The sequence below is a fragment of the Schistocerca americana genome, chromosome X (assembly GCF_021461395.2).
Source record: "Schistocerca americana isolate TAMUIC-IGC-003095 chromosome X, iqSchAmer2.1, whole genome shotgun sequence".
NCBI classification, from domain to species: Eukaryota; Metazoa; Arthropoda; class Insecta; order Orthoptera; family Acrididae; genus Schistocerca; species Schistocerca americana.
Window position 1 is genome coordinate 366,944,093 of NC_060130.1, and position 23,882 is coordinate 366,967,974.

General features: G+C 40.5%; 1 protein-coding gene across 2 annotated transcripts in view; it reads left to right on the top strand.

Annotated features, from left to right (window-relative positions):
• LOC124554861 (GTPase-activating protein and VPS9 domain-containing protein 1) overlaps window positions 1–23,882 on the top strand; it is a 345,101-nt gene that overhangs the window by 110,102 nt on the left and 211,117 nt on the right. For both annotated transcript variants that reach the window (XM_047128529.1, XM_047128530.1), the window contains exon 9: window positions 15,368–15,578. In XM_047128529.1, coding sequence (XP_046984485.1) covers window positions 15,368–15,578 — 211 coding nt within the window. The remainder of the gene's footprint in view (window positions 1–15,367; window positions 15,579–23,882) is intronic.

Below are 23,882 nucleotides of genomic sequence, written 5' to 3' on the forward strand. Positions count from 1 at the left end.
ACACTTCCCATATGTGATGCAAAAAGACAGTATTATGTCAGCAGCTATCCATCAAAGCCTTAGAGAAGACTTTTATGATGGAGGTTCTCACTCTCGCCATAGGGTGGTGGGGTTTCGGGTTCCGCTGGATAGATCAGGAGTCCACTACACGCAACAAGCGGCTACACGGGTAGCAGGGGTTGTGTGGCGTGGGCTGGGCGGTTTTTTAGGTTAGATGGCCTTGGGCAAGTACAGAAAGGGCAACAGCCTCAACGGGTGTGGGGCAAAGTCAGGACATGCGGGGACCAAGCAGCAATCGGTATTGTAATTGTCAACTGTCGAAGCTGCGTTGGTAAAGTACCGGAACTTCAAGCGCTGATAGAAAGCACCGAAGCTGAAATCGTTATAGGTACAGAAAGCTGGCTTAAGCCAGAGATAAATTCTGCCGAAATTTTTACAAAGGTACAGACGGTGTTTAGAAAGGATAGATTGCATGCAACCGGTGGTGGAGTGTTCGTCGCTGTTGGTAGTAGTTTATCCTGTAGTGAAGTAGAAGTGGATAGTTCCTGTGAATTATTATGGGTGGAGGTTACACTAAACAACCGAACTAGGTTAATAATTGGCTCCTTTTACCGACCTCCCGACTCAGCAGCATTAGTGGCAGAACAACTGAGAGAAAATTTGGAATACATTTCACATAAATTTTCTCAGCATGTTATAGTCTTAGGTGGAGATTTCAATTTACCAGATATAGACTGGGACACTCAGATGTTTAGGACGGGTGGTAGGGACAGAGCATCGAGTGACATTATACTGAGTGCACTATCCGAAAATTACCTCGAGCAATTAAACAGAGAACCGACTCGTGGAGATAATATCTTGGACCTACTGATAACAAACAGACCCGAACTTTTCGACTCTGTATGTACAGAACAGGGAATCAGTGATCATAAGGCCGTTGCAGCATCCCTGAATATGGAAGTTAATAGGAATATAAAAAAAGGGAGGAAGGTTTATCTGTTTAGCAAGAGTAAAAGAAGGCAGATTTCAGACTACCTAACAGATCAAAACGAAAATTTCTGTTCCGACACTGACAATGTTGAGTGTTTATGGAAAAAGTTCAAGGCAATCGTAAAATGCGTTTTAGACAGGTACGTGCCGAGTAAAACTGTGAGGGACGGGAAAAACCCACCGTGGTACAACAACAAAGTTAGGAAACTACTGCGAAAGCAAAGAGAGCTCCACTCCAAGTTTAAACGCAGCCAAAACCTCTCAGACAAACAGAAGCTAAACGATGTCAAAGTTAGCGTAAGGAGTGCTATGCGTGAAGCGTTCATTGAATTCGAAAGTAAAATTCTATGTACCGACTTGACAGAAAATCCTAGGAAGTTCTGGTCTTACGTTAAATCAGTAAGTGGCTCGAAACAGCATATCCAGACACTACGGGATGATGATGGCATTGAAACAGAGGATGACACGCGTAAAGCTGAAATACTAAACACCTTTTTCCAAAGCTGTTTCACAGAGGAAGACCGCACTGCAGTTCCTTCTCTAAATCCTCGCACAAACGAAAAAATGGCTGACATCGAAATAAGTGTCCAAGGAATAGAAAAGCAACTGGAATCACTCAATAGAGGAAAGTCCACTGGACCTGACGGGATACCAATTCGATTCTACACAGAGTACGCGAAAGAACTTGCCCCCCTTCTAACAGCCGTGTACCGCAAGTCTCTAGAGGAACGGAGGGTTCCAAATGATTGGAAAAGAGCACAGATAGTCCCAGTCTTCAAGAAGGGTCGTCGAGCAGATGCGCAAAACTATAGACCTATATCTCTTACGTCGATCTCTTGTAGAATTTTAGAACATGTTTTTTGCTCGCGTATCATGTCATTTCTGGAAACCCAGAATCTACTATGTAGGAATCAACATGGATTCCGGAAACAGTGATCGTGTGAGACCCAACTCGCCTTATTTGTTCATGAGACCCAGAAAATATTAGATACAGGCTCCCAGGTAGATGCTATTTTTCTTGACTTCCGGAAGGCGTTCGATACAGTTCCGCACTGTCGCCTGATAAACAAAGTAAGAGCCTACGGAATATCAGACCAGCTGTGTGGCTGGATTGAAGAGTTTTTAGCAAACAGAACACAGCATGTTGTTATCAATGGAGAGACGTCTAAAGACGTTAAAGTAACCTCTGGCGTGCCACAGGGGAGTGTTATGGGACCATTGCTTTTGACAATATATATAAATGACTTAGTAGATAGTGTCGGAAGTTCCATGCGGCTTTTCGCGGATGATGCTGTAGTATACAGAGAAGTTGCTGCATTAGAAAATTGTAGCGAAATGCAGGAAGATCTGCAGCGGATAGGCACTTGGTGCAGGGAGTGGCAACTGACCCTTAACATAGACAAATGTAATGTATTGCGAATACATAGAAAGAAGGATCCTTTATTGTATGATTATATGATAGCGGAACAAACACTGGTAGCAGTTACTTCTGTAAAATATCTGGGAGTATGCGTACGGAACGATTTGAAGTGGAATGATCATATAAAATTAATTGTTGGTAAGGCGGGTACCAGGTTGAGATTCATTGGGAGAGTGCTTAGAAAATGTAGTCCATCAACAAAGGAGGTGGCTTACAAAACACTCGTTCGACCTATACTTGAGTATTGCTCATCAGTGTGGGATCCGTACCAGGTCGGGTTGACGGAGGAGATAGAAAAGATCCAAAGAAGAGCGGCGCGTTTCGTCACCGGGTTATTTGGTAACCGTGATAGCGTTACGGAGATGTTTAATAAACTCAAGTGGCAGACTCTGCAAGAGAGGCGCTCTGCATCGCGGTGTAGCTTGCTGTCCAGGTTTCGAGAGGGTGCGTTTCTGGATGAGGTATCGAATATATTGCTTCCCCCTACTTATACCTCCCGAGGAGATCACGAATGTAAAATTAGAGAGATTAGAGCGCGCACGGAGGCTTTCAGACAGTCGTTCTTCCCGCGAACCATACGCGACTGGAACAGGAAAGGGAGGTAATGACAGTGGCACGTAAAGTGCCCTCCGCCACACACCGTTGGGTGGCTTGCGGAGTATCAATGTAGATGTAGTAGATGTAGATGTAGACTTGTCAAAAAAATGACCTTCAGTTTATGACTGGTCTGTTTCAGGACTTCTTTAACAGAAGAGACATCTTGTGAATGCCACCGCACCATTTCACCTATCCTTGAATGTCAATTCCGACAAATTATGTAAACACTTAAAACCCAGATCAAAAATGTGGTGCCATCTTTCAACATAGAGGATGCACTTATTCACATCCTGGCATCTTACGGAACAAAGCTGGTCAAAGGAAAGTCACCATTGGAGCTTCCCCAAGACCACCACTAACACATATTACTGGATTTGATGCTCTCATCACCAGAACTGCGCAGAACTCCCTTGCATTGAAGTTGGTGCATTGGTCTGCACATGCACCTTCAGTAAGGTTTCCCAGGATCATTACAGTGGTACACGGGTGCAAGACAAATGATGTGGCAGCAATGGCATCTGCTTCTTACACTACATCAAAGAAATCGGACCACACATACCTAATATGAAATGGCCACAGCCTCCACTGCTTGCACCAAAACACTTCTGGCACCTCGGGGCACACCACCAGAAAGCCAAGGCTTCCAGCATATTTTATTTATTTATTTACATGTCTAGTTCCATAGGACCAAATTGAGGAGCAAATCTCCAAGGTCATGGAGTACGTCAGTACTTGAAATTACAACATAAAAGTAATAACAGATAATAATAAAATGTTTATGAACCCAAAAAAAGTCAAGCCATAAGTTTAAATAAACACAATCAACAATATAACATAAGAATCAGCTTAATTTGTCAAGCAACTCCTCAACAGAATAGGAGTGACACCTGAGGAAACTCTTCAGTTTTGATTTAAAAGCACTTGGAGTGCTGCTAAAATTTTTGAATTCTTCTGGTAGCTTATTGAAATTGGATGCAGTAGTATACTGCACACATTTCTGCATGAGAGTTAAGGAAGTGCAATCCAAATGCAGGTTGGATTTCTGCCAAGTATTAACTGAGTGAAAGCTGCTAATTCTTGGGAATTAGCTGATATTGTTAACAAGAAATGACAGTGAAGAATATACAGGGCTATTACAAATGATTGAAGCGTTTTCATAAATTCACTGTAGCTCCATTCATTGACATATGGTCACGACACACTACAGATACGTAGAAAAACTCATAAAGTTTTGTTCGGCTGAAGCCGCACTTCAGGTTTCTGTCGCCAGAGTGCTCGAGAGCGCAGTGAGACAAAATGGCGACAGGAGCCGAGAAAGCGTATGTCGTGCTTGAAATGCACTCACATCAGTCAGTCATAACAGTGCAACGACACTTCAGGACGAAGTTCAACAAAGATCCACCAACTGCTAGCTCCATTCGGCGATGGTATGCGCAGTTTAAAGCTTCTGGATGCATCTGTAAGGGGAAATCAACGGCTCGACCTGCAGTGAGCAAAGAAACGGTTGAACACGTGCGGGCAAGTTTCACGCGTAGCCCGCGGAAGTCGACGAATAAGGCAAGCAGGGAGCTAAACGTACCACAGCCGACGGTTTGGAAAATCTTACGGAAAAGGCTAAAGCAGAAGCCTTACCATTTACAATTGCTACAAGCCCTGACACCCGATGACAAAGTCAAACGCTTTGAATTTTCGGCGCGGTTGCAACAGCTCATGGAAGAGGATGCGTTCAGTGCGAAACTTGTTTTCAGTGATGAAGCAACATTTTTTCTTAATGGTGAAGTGAACAGATACAATGCGCGAATCTGGGCGGTAGAGAATCCTCCCGCATTCGTGCAGCAAATTCGCAATTCACCAAAAGTTAACGTGTTTTGTGCAATCTCACGGTTTAAAGTTTATGGCCCCTTTTTCTTCTGCGAAATAAACGTTACAGGACACGTGTATCTGGACATGCTGGAAAATTGGCTCATGCCACAACTGGAGACTGACAGCGCCGACTTCATCTTTCAACAGGATGGTGCTCCATCGCACTTCCATCATGATGTTCGGCATTTCTTAAACAGAAGATTGGAAAACCGATGGATCGGTCGTGGTGGAGATCATGATCAGCAATTCATGTCATGGCCTCCATGCTCTCCCGACTTAACCTCATGCGATTTCTTTCTGTGAGGTTATGTGAAAGATTCAGTGTTTAAACCTCCTCTGCCAAGAAACATGCCAGAACTGCGAGCTCGCATCAACGATGCTTTCGAACTCATTGATGGAGACATGCTGCGCCGAGTGTGGGAGGAACTTGATTATCGGCTTGATGTCTGCCGAATCACTAAAGGGGCACATATCAAACATTTGTGAATGCCTAAAAAAACTTTTTGAGTTTTTGTATGTGTGTGCAAAGCATTGTGAAAATATCTCAAATAATAAAGTTATTGTAGAGCTGTGAAATCGCTGCAATCATTTGTAATAACCCTGTATATATAGGCAGCATTAAGCCTTTGAACAAGATCCTGAATATTGGCTTTCCATGGCAGTTTACTATCTATCTGAACATGTAGAAATTTGAACTGTTCAGTTTCACTAATCATTGTTGAATTGTGTGTTAGAAACTGTAAAAACTGAGTCTTACTCTGATTTAGCATTAGTTTATGCCATCAACTGCACTATTTTAAACCAAGCCAATGTTGCACACAACATCCTTCACTACCAAGCTAGTGTCATCAGTAAACAGAAATATTTTAGAGTTATCCATAATACTAGAGGACATATCACTTATATAAATAAGGAACAGGAGTGACCTCAACACTGATCCTTGAGGCATCCCCAATTTGACTGTGCCCCACCCAGGCCCCACATCGCAGACATTTTCAACAATGTAATTAATGACCGTTTGCTGTCTGTTGTTAAAGTAAGAGGTGAACTAATTGTGAGCTATTCTCCGAATTCCATAATGTTCCAACTTCTGGAGCAATACACTGATGGTATAAAAATAGATCTAAAATTGTGTACATTATCCCTTTCTCCCTTTTTATAAAATGGCTTTACTACTGAGTACTTTAATTGTTCAGGAAACTGATCATTCTTAAAGAAAAATTACAAATATGGCTAAGTGCAGGGCTAACATGTGCAGCACAGTACTTTGATATTCTGCTAGGCTCTCTAGACTGAGAGAAAATCTGGAATACATTTCACATAAATTTCCTCAGAATGTTGTAGTCTTAGGTGGAAATTTAAATTTACCAAATATAGATTGGGACACACAGATGTTTAAGACGGGTGGTAGGGACAGAGCATCGATTGACATAATACTGAGTGCACTATCCGAAAATTACCTCGAGCAATCAAACAGAGAACCGACTCGTGGAGATAACATCTTGGACCTACTGATAACAAACAGGCACGAAATTTTCGACTCCGTAAGCGCAGAACAGCGAATCAGTGATCATAAGGCCGTTGCAGCATCCCTGAATATGGAAGGAAATAGGAATATAAAAAAAGGGAGGAAGGTTTATCTGTTTTGCAAGAGTAATAGGAGGCAGATTTCAGACTACCTAACAGATGCAAAACGAAAATTTCTGTTCCGACACTAACAATGTTGAGTGTTTATGGAAAAAGTTCAAGGCAATCGTAAAATGCGTTTTAGACAGGTACGTGACAAGTAAAACTGTGAGGGATGGGAAAAACCCACCGTGGATCAACAACAAAGTTAGAAAACTAATGCGAAAACAGAGAGAGCTTCACTGCAAATTTAAATGCAGCCAAAACCTCTCAGACAAACAGAAGCTAAACAATGTCAAAGTTAGCATAAGGAGGGCTGCGTGAAGCTTTCAGTGAATTCGAAAGTAAAATTCTATGTACCGACTTGACAGAAAATCCTAGGAAGTTCTGGTCTTACGTTAAACCAATAAGTGGATCGAAACAACATATCCAGACACTCTGGGGTGATAATGGCATTGAAGCAGAGGATGATGCGCGTAAAGCAGAAATACTAAACACCTTTTTCCAAAGCTGTTTCACAGAGGAAGACCGCACTGCAGTTCCTTTAAATCCTCGCACAAATAAAAAATGTCTGACATCGAAATAAGTGTCCAAGGAATGGGAAACAACTGAAATCACTCAACAGAGGAAAGTCCACTGGACCTGATGGGATACCAATTCGATTCTTCACAGAGTACGCAAAAGAACTTGCCCCCCCTTCTAACAGCTGTGTACCGCAAGGCTCTAGAGGAACAGAAGGTTCCAAATGATTGGAAAAGAGCACAGGTAGTTCCAGTTTTCAAGAAGGGTCGTCGAGCAGATGTGCAAAACTATATGCCTATATATCTGATATCGATCTGTTGCAGAATTTTAGAACATTTTGCTCGTGTATCATGCCATTTCTGGAGACCCAGAATCTATTCTGTAGGAATTAACATGGATTCCAGAAACAGTGATCGTGTGAGACCCAACTCGCTTTATTTGTTCATGAGACCCAGAAAATATTAGATACAGACTCCCAGGTAGATGCCATTTTCCTTGACTTCCAGAAGGCGTTTGATACAGTTCCGCACTGTCGCCTGATAAACAAAGTAAGAGCGTACGGAAAATCAGACCAGTTGTGTGGCTGGATTGAAGAGTTTTTAGTAAACAGAACACAGCATGTTGTTCTCATTGGAGACACATCTGCAAACGTTAAAGTAACCTCTGGCGTGCCACAGGGGAGTGTTATGGGACCATTGCTTTTTACAATATGTATAAATGACCTAGTACATAGTGTCGGAAGTTCCATGCAGCTTTTTGTGGATGATGCTGTAGTATACAGAGAAGTTGCAGCATTAGAAAATTGTAGCGAAATGCAGGAAGATCTGCAGCGGATAGGCACTTGGTGCAGGGAGGAGCAACTGACCCTTAACACAGGCAAATATAATGTATTGCGAATACATAGAAAGAAGGATCCTTTATTGTATGATTATATGATAGCGGAACAAACACTGGTAGCTGTTACTTCTGTAAAATATCTGGGAGTATGCGTACGGAACGATTTGAAGTGGAATGATCATAAAAAATTAATTGTTGGTAAGGCAGGTGCCAGGTTGAGATTCATTGGGAGAGTCCTTAGAAAATGTGGTCCATCAAACAAGGAGGTGGCTTACAAAACACTCGTTTGACCTATACTTGAGTATTGCTCAACAGTTTGGAATCCGTACCGGGTCAGGTTGACGGAGGAGATAGAGAAGATCCAAAGAAGAGCGGCGTGTTTCATCACAGGGTTATTTGGTAAACGTGATAGCGTTACGTAGATGTTTAGCAAACTCAAGTGGCAGACTCTGCAGGAGAGGCGCTCTACATCGCGGTGTAGCTTGCTGTCCAGGTTTCGAGAGGGTGCGTTTCTGGATGAGGTATCAAATATATTGCTTCCCCCTACTTATACCTCCCGAGGAGATCACGAATGTAAAATTAGAGAGATTCGAGCACGCACGGAGGCTTTCCAGCAGTCGTTCTTCCCGAGAACCATGCGCGACTGGAATGGGAGGTAATGACAGTGGCACGTAAAGTGCCATCTGCCACACGCTTTTGGGTGGCTTGCGGAGTATAAATGTAGATGTAGACTTTATATCTTCGACCTTGTGCTGCTGACCAGACACTTCCTTCACAAGTGACCATATTGTTTTAATTTTATCCTGTGAATTAACTATTCTATTTGCGTGCCATTTACTCCTTGCCTTCCTAATGACGTTTTAAGTACCTTACAGTACTGTTTGTAATGGCTACTGTAGCTTGATTGTGACTACTTCTAACATTTTGATATAATTCCTGCTTTATTCCACATGATATCCTTATCTCACTAGTCAGCCAGCCAGGTTGCCTTTTATTGCTAGTACCCAATTTAGAACGTTCTAATGGAAAGCAACTCTGAAAGAGCCTGAGAAATGTGTCAAGGAAAATATATTTGTCATCTATGTTGTCGGCACTGTAAACATCCTGCCACTCTTGTTCCTTGACAAGGTTTAAAACCTTTCTATTGCCGTTGGATTAGCTTTCCTACATAGTTTGTAATTATATGTGACATTTGTTTGAGTACAAAAGCCTTTTAGTGTTAAAATTTGTGCATCATGGTCTGAAAGGCCATTCACCCTTTTAATAACAGAATTTCTATCTAGTAATGAAGAACGAATAAAAAAAAAAAATTGTCTACTGCTGTGCTTCTGTTTCCTTCCGCCCTAATCTGATAAAACGCAGTCTGCATCGGATCATGTGAGTTTAGGAGATCTATGAACATCCTTTTTCTTTCACAGTCATATACAAAATTGATATTGAAGTCACCACATATAACTAATTTTTGGTACTTCCTATAAAGTGAACTAAGAACTGTCTCTAGCTTGGGCATAAGTGCTGTAAAGTCAGAGTTACGTGACCTATAAACAACAACAACAATTAGAAGTTTAGTTTCACTAAGTTCAACTGCCTCTACACAACACACAAATATCTGTTCAGTGCAGTGCTGTGATAAGCTTATGGACTCAAATGGAATACTGTTTTTTACGTTCATGGCCACTCCCCCACTCCGCAAGGAACTCCTTGAAAAACAGTCAGCTAATCTGTATCCTGGTAGATGAAGCCTCTGAATTGTCAAATTATTTAAATGGTGCTCCGATATACCAGTAATGTCAGAATCAGCATCTATAAGCAGTTCACTAACTTTATCTCTAATGCCTCTTATATTTTTATGAAATATGCTAATTCGTTCTCTACTTGGAAACCTGACATCCTCTGAAGATAATTTCTTAGTTCGAGGGACTTTCTTTGAGCAGGTATACCTATCAGCTGACTTCAGTCTAAAGAAGGTGCAGCTCCAACACCAACTTCTACAGGAATTTTTCCATGAGTCATCCCACCACCACCCACTACACTATCCCTATAAGCTTTGCCAGCCTCCTCTTCCCATACCTATTGAGGTGCAGGTCATGCCTAGTGAAACCCGACCTACTGATAGACCCAGCTGGCACCACTGAAATGTGACCCTTGCCCTCTGCCATCAGCGCCCTCTCCAGCCCATGTTAACGTGCCTAACAGCTGCATGAAGATGAGGCCTATCGTGATGCTGAAACAGTTGCACGAAATGCACATTAATGCCACCAGTTTGAGTAGCTATCTTTACCAGGTCACCATCTACATCATATTCCCCGTCCCTATCAAGACTATTCCCTGCTCCACCCACTATCACTACCTGATCCTCTCTTGTAAAATTCGTACATAACTCCCCTATGCTGTCAGTCACCTGAGCCTACCCTGCACTAGGCTTCACATTGCTGATGACCTGCTACTCACTCTCTTAACACTTCCTGCAACTGCTGGCCTACACCTCTACCATGCAAACTACCTAGCAGCAGAACCTTCTTCTTTCTGTTAGACTTTGCAACTGACTTAGGCCTCTTAACTGCTGAGGACTGCTGCATATTTCCTACGCCTACAGCTGCCGGAGCCTCCTCTCTACTCAACTCTGATAACTGGTCAGATCTATTAGATATACGCAAAGTATAACTGTCTGAATACCACCTCCTCCTCCTCCTCCTAGCTGCCTTCCTGCCAACTGCCAGTTCCATTCCCCAGCACCCTTCACCCGCCTCAGCCTATCTAGTTCCTCCTTTGCATATTGTAACTGCGTCTGAAGGGCACAAATCTTATGCTCCTGCTCCTCTATCAACTTATTTCTACTACAGATTCTGCATTCCCAGGAGAGGATCTCGCTACAATGCCCACTGGGTTCCCCACTGCATTCCCTCCAATGAAAATACTTCAAACAAATCCCACACCATAATGTCACTGACATTTAAGGACAGCAATATGAACCGTCCTCCACCACTGCCAATCCTCTCATTGACCTAGCAGTGAAGATACCGCCACAAACTAGGACATTTCAGGAGCTATCCAACCAGAAGTAATAACTATGACAGAACAATTACAGACACTACAGACAAATGGGTCCATGATGGCATCACCTGACAGTGCACCACTTGAATCACATGTGCTGATGCTGTGGTATAGGAGTGATGTATATAAGCCACACATCCTGTCTATTGTGGGTTTTGAAAATTCTGTACTTTCAACTAGAGGGCTGCAAGGGCCCCAGAGTGCTGTGATAACATTGAGTATCAGACTCTGGTTTGAACTGTATACTTACATGCTGAGGACTTTGTTTTGTAATGTTGGACTTGAATGGAAACCTTTGGACCACATTTTGTGTTATCCTCTTTTGACCAGACCACTCATCTTTTCTCGCATTTGCTTGTACGTATGAACTGTTCTTGTTCAAAGTCAATAAACGCTATGCACTGCTATCCCCAGCAAGAAAAATGATGGGTTTATCAGTTGCATGTCTTTCACACTTTCTCTGTCTCCAACGTATAGTGCCTCCATTCTGCTTGGAATCCATTATTCACTTGTAAGGGTGAAACATTCTGAAACACTTGTATCGAGATCACTCCTGGTACAGGTGTAATTTGAGTGAACTACAAAAATTTATAATTGCTTTTCCATTACCTTTGTTACACCGCCACTGCTGCCATTATCATCATTTTATAACAATAATGATAATTACCATATTCGTCATTTCCTGTAGTTAATGACCTGTTGGGAGACGTATTTATTGATGCTGTTTCAGTAGTTTGCAGGCCATATATGTTAAGTATTGTTGTAGATTGTAGGTGACTGTGATGATAAGAGAGAGGGAAGAGGGTGATACCCTATACTGACACTAGCTTACTTTTTTTGAATCACATTAAGTGAGCAACAAAGCTTAATTGGTTCATTACCTGGATGTCAGAAACTGTGCACCACCACCTCATTTCCCATTCCTGGCCAAATATTAGTAATTAATTTTTTTCCATTGCCATCATTTTAAGGCTTCAAAGTGGCAGTTTCCAGAGTCCGTCTGATTGTTCATAGGTTGTCAACTGTCAGTTTTTATCAGGATCAAGGTGGTTAGGTTAGATCAGCTCTATCAAGGAAGTTAGAATCTGTTGTAACCTGCATAGGCAGGGTGGATGCCACAACACCTCTATGCTTGGAGAGGAATTACTGCATTGTAGCTTTTGCTATTAAAAAGGCACCAAATGTAGATGAGCTATGTAGGTCTTGAAAAGAATGTGATGAGTACTGTACCCTCTTTCCTCAGTTATTGGTATAACCAGCAAGTTTTATGAATATACGAGATGAAGAGAGAAATTACATACTTGATATGATTCATGGTGACACTGAAAAGAAAGATTACAAACTCTCTGCGCAGTTTGAAGTAAATTCAGTTAACCATCAGTGGTTGTCAGTGAGCTTATATGTGAAAGACAATCATAAATATTAGAATAAGATACTCTGAACAGCTAAAGCACTGAAGAGTGGAAGCACCTACACTGAAGAGCCAAAGAAACCTACCTAATATCGTGTAGGGTCCCCGTGAGCACACAGGAGTGCTGCAACACAATGTGGCATGGACTTGACAAATGTCTGAAATAGTGCCGGAGGGAATTGTCACCATGAATCCTACAGGGCTGTCCATAAATCCATAAGAATATGAGGGGGTGGAGATCTCTTCTGAACAGCACATTGCAAGGCATCCCAGATATGCTCAATAATATTCATGTCTGGGGAGTTTGGTGGCCAGTGGAAGTGTTTAAAGTCGGAAGAATGTTCCTGGAGCCACTCTGTAGCAAATATGGATGTGTAGGATGTCGCATTGTCCTGCAAGAATTGCCCAAGTCTGTTGCAGTGCACAGTGGACATGAATAGATTTCAGGTGGTCAGGAAGGATGCTTACATATGTGTCACCTTTCAGAGTCATATCTAGACACATCAAGGGTCCCATATCACTCCAACAGCACATGCTCCACACCATTACAGAGCCTCCACCAGCTTGAACAATCCCCTGCTGACATGCAAGGTCCATGGATTCATGAGGTTGTCTCTGTATACATACATGTCAATCTGCTCAATACAATTTGAAACGAGACTCGTCCGACCAGGCAACATGTTTCCAGTCATCAACAGTCCACCATTGGTGTTGACTGGCCCAGGCGAGGGGTAAAGCGTTGTGTTGTACAGTTATCAAGGGTACACGAGTGGACCTTCGGCTCTGAAAGCCCATATCAATTATGTTTCGTTGAATGGTTCACACCCTGACACTTGTTGATGGCCCAGCATTGAAATCTACAGCAATTTGCTGCAGGGTTGCACTTTTGTCATGTTGAACAATACTCTTCAGTCGTCATCGGTCTCATTCATGCAGGATCTTTTTCCGACTGTAGCGATGCGACAGATTCCTGATATTCACACTACACTTATGAAATGGTCATACAGGAAAATCCTCACTTCATCGCTACTTTAGAGATGCTCTTTCCCATCGCTTGTGAGCCTACCATAACACCACGTTCAAACTCACTTAAATCTTGATAACCTGCCGTTCTAGGAGCAGTAACCAATCTAACAACTGCACCAGACACTTTTTGTCTTATATAGGTGTTGCTGACTGCAGCACCGTATTCTGCCTGTTTACATAACTCTGTATTTGAATACGCATGTTTATAGCAGTTTCTTTGGCACTTCATATGACAGAATCGCCACCCTGCTGGCATAACAACACCAGTAAGCAGTAGTTATAATTTGTAGACAGCTAATGTCCAGCTACATCAGCCCAAGAAAGATTAACTATAAAGTAACTTTAAGCATAAGATACACCACCTTCTTCTCACTTCAACAAATTATTTTTTTGGTATTATAATATATGCCTAAAATTTTGGATAAAGATTTTGCCTATTTACAGTTTCCAATAAAACTGTTATTTCAGTCACTGTGGTTGAGTGATTCTAGGCGCTTCAGCCCGGAACCACACAGCTGCTACTGTTGCAGGTTCGAATTCTGCCTCGGGCATGGGTGTGTGTGATGCCCTTAGGTTGGTTAGTTCTAAGTCTAGGGGACTTATGACATCAGATGTTAAGTCCCATAGTGCTTAGAGCCATTTTGTTATTTCAGTCCATTGATTCCAAGTTATATTTTGATTATGATATTTTTTATCTCAGGGTGCCACAAACTCCTTTCTTGAATTAAATAAATCTGTTTCTCACAGTCCACATTTTGTGCACGAGGAAGTTAGCAGATTCAACCATGTGAAGGGAGTGGGGGAAAGTGGGGTAACTGGTTTGAATTTCACTCATTTTCATCTGAAGTCTATATGTTTAAGTGATGAGATCAGCTGTTTTGTAAATCCTTGTTGCCAGTTTTGTAAAGGCTTCGTCACTACTGCTGGGTGGCAGAGTTGCCACTGTTTTTACAGTAGGTCGAGTTTGTGAAGCGGCTTCTGGTGCAGTAAACCGCTAAGAAAATTTCTCTCTGCCAGTATTACACAGCTACGCCTCAGGATCAGGTAACAGGATAAGAGAACGGAGGTTCTACAACACTCCAACAAATTAGTAACAAAGTCACACAAATGAGTTAAAAAGGTGTACTTATCTTTGTGACTTGTTGAATAAGGAAGTCTGCAATACTGCATGTAATATAATACAAAAACACAAAACTTCACAGTACATAGCAGACGCAATTTGCAACTACTGTCTGTTTACTTTCTAGAGTTCACTAGATGATGTTCCCCGTCTAAGTCAGCCCTGGATGATGATCTATAACCAAGTGGGCGAGAGCTGCTCTTCTCTCTTCCGAGTAGGCTTCTGTCCGTCTTTGGCGGATTGTACTCGGCCGGCAATTGGACGAGGTGAAGTCGATGTCTTCATCCTCAGCACTGCCCGTGGCGCTGGTGGAACCCATGCAAGTGGCAAGTCTCTATAGCACTGGCACCAGCTCGCATAGTTGCACCTGCGATGCTTTTGCCCTGGCTCTGTCTTGTTCAAACGGCATAGCAGGCTGCATTGTGACCATTCATGTACTTGCAACTGATTTGAAAAGATTGACCATCCTCTGCCGATGTCAGTCATCGGTGGAATCCATCAATGTAGGTGCCACTGTGACTGAAACCTGAGTACCTGTGAGTCAAAAATCGTTGCAAAAGCATACCTTGGTGGCCTCACAGGAACAACAAAAACCTTCTCTCTTATCCCTGAATACTTATGTCTTTTGTAATTTCTTTAGTGGTGTTTTTTTTTCTGCATTGTACGAGCTCCATAAAAAGAACAAATAGAAAATATCTGTTGCTAAACAGTTAATTTTTATCAGCTGCTGTATTTCGTATTTGTTACCATTGTATGCTAGTTTGTTTCTTATTCTATCGTCGTCTCTTTTGTGTGTAATATCCATTGGTTATGGAGGATTTTCTGTGATAAGTTGAGTTCATTACTTCAAAAGTAATTTGCAAGTAATGTTATTAGTGCCAAAATGTTGATGTTGTTGCAGGTTACATTTTTACAAACAGTGTTGTTGGAATTACCAGAAGATGCAGCAGCTATTGTCGACAAAGAACAGCTACAAGAACTCTTGAGGCAGCTCCCATCTAATACTACTGCAAACATTGGCAATGTCTCAGTACCACCTGTTGCTGCGAAGGTCAACCAGCATCGCACACCACCAGAAACACCTAGCAAAAGATCAGCCTTACTGAGTAAAGGTGCAGTGATACACTTCTTTTGTAATTGTCACGAAAATTTCAAGAGTTGGGTTCTGCTGCAGGTTTGGGGAATATATATGAGAACAATATCACTGTGGTAATGATTCTATTAAGATGCCAACATTTATTGTACTAATGTGCTGAAATAAAATAGTGTAATTGCAAGCAACAGAGAACATCTTGAGTGTCCATAAACAAAAAAGTAAAACAATTACCCATAAAGAAATTTCCTCTGCTTTCTCACTTTGATTGTATATTTAAAATTAGTTCCTTGTTCAGTGGAAAGCTAAATAATGCAATATTTTCAACACATTTAACAAAACCAAGATTATATTAGAAAAAAAATCAAGTAGTGGAAATTGTAGTGTGTGTGTGTGTGTGTGTGTGTGTGTGTGTGTGTGTGTGTGTGTCTAATATTACCTAGAACAGATGATTTGGTACCCTACCTATTATGAAAAATACTAGACTTGGTGCCAACAGACTTTACTTCTTTGAGGACACTCACACAGAGACAAGTATCAGTGGTCACAATGCAGTATTAGCAACAATGAACATCAAGTTACAGATGGTTGAAAAGTAAGCAGAGAAGTACACGTGTTCACTAAAATTGATAATGAGGTGGTTATCTAATTTCTCAGACACAAGTTAGAAGATTCGAAATAATAATCAGTCTTGATATTGATTATTATTTGAAATTATCAGAAAACTGTTTTTTTCCAAAAATTATTAACAAGTTAGAAGCTTTTAATTCAGGCAGTGGACATCAAATATGACTCAAGCTCAAGCTAACAGTTGACTAATGTCTATAAAAATGTGTATCTAGCAGAATAATCGCAGATGCCTCGCATGTGATATGCAGATAATGTTAGCAAGCTTCATAAAAAAAACAAGCGCTGTCTGCACAATGGGTATAAAACAAACCCATAGAGCAGCAAATGTTAAATGAAATGTGTTTGGCTGCCAGAAGAACAGTGTGTGCAAAATATTCTCGAAGGATCCGTCTCAAAAATTCAATTAATTTTGGTTATATGTTAAGCTTGTCAGTAACATGAAATCAATGTCCAGAACATGGAGACTTTCCTTCAGAAAGGTAAATCATGGAATGTTCCCATCATTTAGTATCTGCACTGCTGCTGAGATAAGTGAATAGTTAGTAATAGCGGTGTTGAGAATCAGCTAAAATTCCGAAAACTCAGTTAAGATTCCAGGATCTGATGCAATTTTGACCATCTGTACAAAATTTCAAAGTGAATGATCTCCTCTCTCGACCATAATTTACCACAGGACCCTTGAACAGATATGTTCCCCATGATTAGGAAAAAACACAGGTTACTCCAAACTACAAAAGAGGTAGTAGAAATGATCCACACGAATCAGAGTCTAAATCACTCACATCTATTTGTGGCAGAAAACAGTTTTACTGTGCCATTTTTCTAATGGTTACTTTGAGACAGTTCAGAGATTTTTGAAGAAGTAAATTAAAATCAGTCTTGCCTGTCTCAGCAAAGAAGAAAAAATAATCACTAGGAAATGATATGTGGAAGAACGTGTCTCAGATGAAGGAGATATTTAAAACTACCCATAGAAGAAAGAGGCTGGCCATTATTTCTTACAATGAGAAACACTCCGCCACAGTAACTAACCATTTAGCTTTGGAGTAGGCACCAAAGTTCTTTAACCCTACCCCCATAGCCCTGTTTTTTCCTTGTGTTGAAAAGAAATGATTCAGTTGAAAGAATGAAGTCTTTTCTTATTGTGAAGAGCTCCTATAGGCATGAGTTGTTAAACCTACTCAACTGCTGAAAGACACTTTTAAAAATGGTCTTAGAATGATTTTGAAGGATGGAGAGATGCACTGAATGTAGACAAAATTATTTCCAAAAAGTGTGTCCTAGTGTCTTTCATATTCTTAACAATGTGGCGAAAGACATGTTTGAGCTCTTAACTCTGTACACAGACCCCATAGTATTTTCCTAAAATATTAAATGGAGCTTTCTCTTTTTCCTGCTCCCCGCCCACCGCCCCTACCCCACATGATTCACAATTCGCAGAACTGGAGAGAAAAAAATGATTAAAATCTGAGAAATATGAATATCAACAGTGAAGAATAATGTAATTCCTGACAAAGGCCCTCAGTTCCTCTTGAGAACATTACTGACAGAATTAAAATGAAGACACATGAGTAATTTCTCTTTCACTTCCACAAATTACACCGATATTTCTAACGGACTTGAACTGCTGAAATGATAATGACGGTGAAAAATACTAAAACAGTAGTATACAAAAATCAAACAGTGAGGACAATAGCAAGTGACTAACTCTGTAGATGTAGTGTTAATACTCCATATTTGCATGTGGCACTGGGCCAGTGTTCTGTAGTCAATATTTTAAAGCTCTGTGTTATTGATGGCATAGGGCAATACAATGCTGAGCCAAAACATTTTGACAACCTCTTTATCAGCATGGTAGTCCACCATTGGAAAGCAATACACCAAAAGGTTCTATATGGCATAGATTCAGCAAGTCTTTGGTAGTCAGCAAGTCTTTCCAGGGGAAGGTAGCACTGAATTTCTACGCACAGGTACTAACAGGCTGCTGGTTTATGGGTGCAGAGCGGTTTCCAAATTTTGTTCCAGGTGTGTTCTGTCAGGTTCAGATCAGACTAATTTTGTGGCCAAGACATCAACATAAGTTGAAAGCATGCTTCTCAAACCAATGTACCACAATTCTGACCTTGTGACATGGCTAATTTTCCTGCTGGAAGATGCCATCACTGTCATGCAGGTAGTCTACAATAATGTTCATGTAGTCCACAGCAGTTATGGTGCCTTCTATTACTACCACAGATCCCATGGAAGCCCAGGTGAATGTCCCCCATAGCATAATACAGCTTTCACCTGCCTGCATCCATGGAGCAGTGCATTTTTCAAGAAGCTGTTGGCCTGCCTGAAGGCATACCTGGGCACAACCATCAACGTGGTGTAATAAGAAAGGCAGTTCATCTGACTAAGTGATATGTTTTCATTTACCAACACAGTTTTGCAGCTCACCTGAATGGCCAACTCGGTTGATTTTTCTTTGTCTTCTTCCACTTATCAGAGAACTTTCTTTTAAGTTTTAAAATCTCTTGTACATGCTCAGGTCCTTCACATTTTCTGCTTTCATATGCTTTGATATGATAAGACATGCAAGTGCCTTTGTATATTCAATGTGTAGTGACCCACTAAACATTTTGTGAATCTATTTTTTGTGTACAAAGATAAGATTCCTTCCACTGCGAATTGAAGTGTGACGACATTGTCAGTGTTGAACAATGCCAACTTACCAATACTGCTACTAGGCAGCAGTGCTGTCTACAATGTCACTCCCCAATTTCGCAGTTGGCACTTTTTCGTGTTGTGACCACAGCATGTGCAGGCATTCCCTTCACTCCCCACAATATGGATTCTGCTCTGCTTGAGCAAGTGGTTATGCTCAAAATTGGTGAGTTACTGAGCACCACTGTAAGAGAACTACACTAACAAGGAGAGGCCACGACGTTGTGATCACAGATTTACTTCAAACGTTTTACATCTTTAGTAGGCCATCAAAACAACAAAATGTGCAAGTAGTAAGGTGCACTACTCTGGCAATTCCAAGAAAATTGAAAGAAAAGTTTTACACATCACTTATGTAACTGATGTATCCAGTCACATGTGCCGGACATTAGAGTTCATGGTGGTCAAGCAGTTAGCGTTTGAGCTTCGTAAGACAAATGTGCATTGAGGTGACAAACTGACTCCCACTCAAACCTTCATTTTTGTAGTACAAGTGTAAATTCTGTGATGTTAAAAAATTTGCACCTACTCTATTCGTTCTTACTACATTAGCTACGTCTCACTGCTCTGCAGGTTAACTGCCAAATGGGGCCTGCCTCTGTGTCTGCAGCTTGAAGCATTGAGGTGCAAAGTAGTTCTGAGTATATTACCAGATTGCATGTATAAGGGATTTCGCTCATCATGACAGGTATACATTTTCAGGAAAACTCTGTGTGTTTCGTCATTTGCTTGTTGGTAGTTATAAATGTTTCTTCTATAATTAAATTCAATTAAAAATAAAAAGTAGCCAAATAACTTGAAATTCACTAAAACTTCATGCAAATTTATGTTTTTTATTTTTATTTTTTTATTTATTTAAAAAAAAATTTTTTTACTATATTACTTCTCAAATGTCGAATAAATTAAATAATGTGACCAGTGATGAAAAAAAAAATATAGATAAAAATCAAGTTTTAGCAGGATTTGAACAGACACCTCATACACATTCGTCTTGTGTAGCTCGAACACTTACCACTTGACCACCATGAACTCATAGCATCCGGCACCTACGCACAGATGCGTTAGTTACATAATAGACACGTAAAATTTCTCTTGTGATTTTCTTGGAATTGCCAGACTAGTGCACCTTACTACTTGCGCATTATGTTGTTTTAAATGACCTGCTAAAAGGTGTATAAAGTTTGAATGCGTGATCCCAGCATTGTGACCTTCCCTTGTGACAGATGTAATGCTTCAAACTAGAATCCTGAACATTGGGTAGTGTCATTTACCACCATAATTAATTTGGGTTCCCTTGAATTATTTTAGATTTTTTGTGGTGCAGGAGAAACTAAACTTGAGAACACATTTTTAAATCTCAATTTTATTGTATTTTAATTAACCACTGCGGCCTTGTTATATTGCACACGCGTAAATCAACGCAGTTCGCTTGTGAGCTCTGTTCCACCCATTAAATCCTTCCAAGATCAACTTCTCACAAACAATTCACTATCTTTTTTGTATCTGCATTTATTGTTGAAGCTATAAAGGCAAGGAGATGTAACTACGCCACAAAATTCCTCATCCATAACCTCAAAAAATTGAAAAAATTACAAACCCACGTTTTCCATCTACATCTTCCATCTTTCTGTATGATACTAATGATTGTACCACAGTGAAATAACTTTCTTCATATCTGAAGCTGCATCATCTATAAGAATATTTTGTTATTCCTGTTTCTCAAGGTACTCAGTTTCATAAGATTCCATTAATATAGCAAAATCTGAGAGCAATTCCTCTTTAACTTTGTTGTACAGCTCTCTTTTGCTCATATATTCAAAGATATTTAATGTAAAAATACCTTTCTATAGCCAGGGTTACATAAATACTTATTTATTTTCGACAAACGGTATCAATATGCTTTGCTGTCATCTTCTGGTCTTCAAACATTTTTGTTACAAAACATGTTCATTGTGAGTTGGAATGTTATGCTACGTTGTCATATTAGTGGATAAAATGTAGCACATTATGCAAAGATTTGTCAAAAATAAAACTTTTCCAATCAAGATGCATCTTGTGCATTGGCTATGTCCGTATATGTACCACTCCGAGATGTTTGTTAAGTCTTAAAAACACAGCACTTCTGTCTACATTAGCTTGACGTGTTCCGTATATTGATGTGACAGCATGAGTGGAACATTTCAAGCTATTGTAATCAGATGTGCTGCTGTACATTTTACAGTATATTTTGTTTTTTAAGTCTTAACAATCATCTGTGGGCGCTACATATATGGACATAGCCAGGTGCGCAAGTTGTGTTTTTATTGTAAATGTTTTGTCTCAGACAGACGTTTGCATCATGTGCTACATTTTATCCACTACTATGACAATTTGGAATGAGGTTCCAACTCACAATGAACATGTTTTGTAACAATAATTTTTGAAGACCAGATTATGACAGCAAAGCGTGTCAAAACGGGCAGTCGAAAACAAATACGTATTTATGTGATCTTAATTAATAGAGGGAAACATTCCACATGGGAAAAATATACCGAAAAACAAAGATGATGTGACTTACCAAACGAAAGCGCTGGCACGTCGATAGACACACAAACATACACACAAAATTCAAGCTTTCGCAACAAACTGTTGCCTCATCAGGAAAGAGGGAAGGAGAGGGAAAGACGAAAGGATGTGGGTTTTAAGGGAGAGGGTAAGGAGTCATTCCAATCCCGGGAGCGGAAAGACTCCCCTTAGGGGGAAAAAGGACAGGTATACACTCGCACACACACTCATATCCATCCGCACATACACAGACACAAGCAGACATTTGTAAAGGCAAAAACTCTTTGCCTTTACAAATGTCTGCTTGTGTCTGTGTATGTGCGGATGGATATGAGTGTGTGTGCGAGTGTATACCTGTCCTTTTTCCCCCTAAGGGGAGTCTTTCCGCTCCCGGGATTGGAATGACTCCTTACCCTCTCCCTTAAAACCCACATCCTTTCGTCTTTCCCTCTCCTTCCCTCTTTCCTGATGAGGCAACAGTTTGTTGCGAAAGCTTGAATTTTGTGTGTATGTTTGTGTTTGTTTGTGTGTCTATCGACGTGCCAGCGCTTTTGTTTGGCAAGTCACATCATCGTTGTTTTTAGGTATATTTATGCGATCTTAGCTATACAAAATTTTTTGCGAAGTAAAACTGATTGCTCCTTCTCATTTCCCAACACAGAAATTTCAATATTTAATGCAATATAGTTAACACAGATTTTGGTACACTTCTTTTAAAAGTAAGACAGTCTTTCTGTAAAGATCTGCTGAAAGAGATCAGTTATTTTGGGGATGAGGATATTACTTCTGAGCGATGGTGCATGCCTGCCCTTCACCTTTATGAAGGCATGATCTTTGCTGGGGACCCTTTTCAGTGAGATGCATGAATGTGTGTGGGAGAATGGCATCCCATGTTTTTATAGGAATGTAAATGTATTTAGGAAAATGTAGTACAAAGCACAAGAACAACGATAATATTAGTTTTCTTCCTGACACTTGACATCTCTTTGCTGCTACTATATTCTGTATATTGGGGCAGAACTTGTTCACAGAAATTATTTTCAAATCTCACCCAATGTTAGTGTCTGAAATTTTTGATCCGACTGGAGATTTTTTTCTTTTCATAATTGAAAATAGCTGCTTTCATTGATAAGTATTTCCAAACATGGGAATAATTTCATATACAAGTATTTGAATATTTTAAAACCAGGCTGGTATATATTTATAAAATTCAGCTGCACCAACTTCACTAAATTTTGTATTCAAATCTGAATCTCACTGGATCTCGATTACTTCCATTTGTATTTGATTAGGTAGTAATTTGATACTTATTGTTGTAAATGGAAGATAATAAAGAAAATGAGTTTTCAATAATTTAAAACCTATAAATCTTGATTCAAATTAATTTCTGAGGCTGAAGATTTTTACCTGCACATGTTTTGTGTGATTATTTCATCTGGACTACAATTATTCATGTTTCACACTGGACAGTGTGTTAAATCTTCATTTTCCTGTTGCTTTTCCCAGAAAACTAGTTGTATATTTGAATGCATTGTGACACTACAATGTGCTCATATCTCCTGGCATTTGCCAAACCCAAACCCCTCCATCAGATTGCCACAGTGTATAGCATGGTTCATCACTCCAAATCACTCATTTTGTCTTGTGCTGTCCAGCTGAATCTCTCTTTACAACACCTCAAGTGTTGCTTAGCATTACTATGGAAGTCACAAGTGGTTCTTTCTGCTGATTTCATCTCATTTGTTTACAACGGCCGTCTGCAATGCTCAATGTTCCCTGTCCTCCTGCACGTGAGGCCTGCCTAATCTTGGTTTAGCTGTGGTTGTTCTTTCACATTTCCACTTCACATTAATATCACCATCAGTCATCTTGGGTAGCTTTAGAATTGTTGAAATGTCACTGATGGATTTGTTACTCGGAGACATCAAATGAATACTCCATGTTCAAAGTCACTGAGATGTCGTAGCCGACCCTTGGTGGTTCTGCCTCTTGTGACATCTACTGATCAGTTCTGTATTACATAGAGATGTCTGGAAACTTTTGATCAGATAGTGTATGTACCAGGAGTAGTCTGGCTAACATATGTCCACTAAACAATGGCACAGCTTCAGTTTTTCCCTCATTTCAGTACCTGTTGCTGTGTAAAACTTAACCGTATATCAGGCAAGCAGTGAGTTCAGTTTGGACCCCAAAAGTATTCAGTACAGCATTAATAACTTCACTTATTGTACAGGAATTCAGTAGCACTGTGAGACTGTGGCTATTAACAGATATGTGTCTGCCACTTGAACCAACCAGTGATGCTACAGGAGGAGTTCTTTCTGATGGAATGTTGTGTGCTGAGCCACAGCTGGCGTGTGGAATTATGATAGTTAAGATTTTTAAGGATATACCACAGTATTCTGCAAAGACATGACAATCGGCTCCCACTCTCATTTTGACA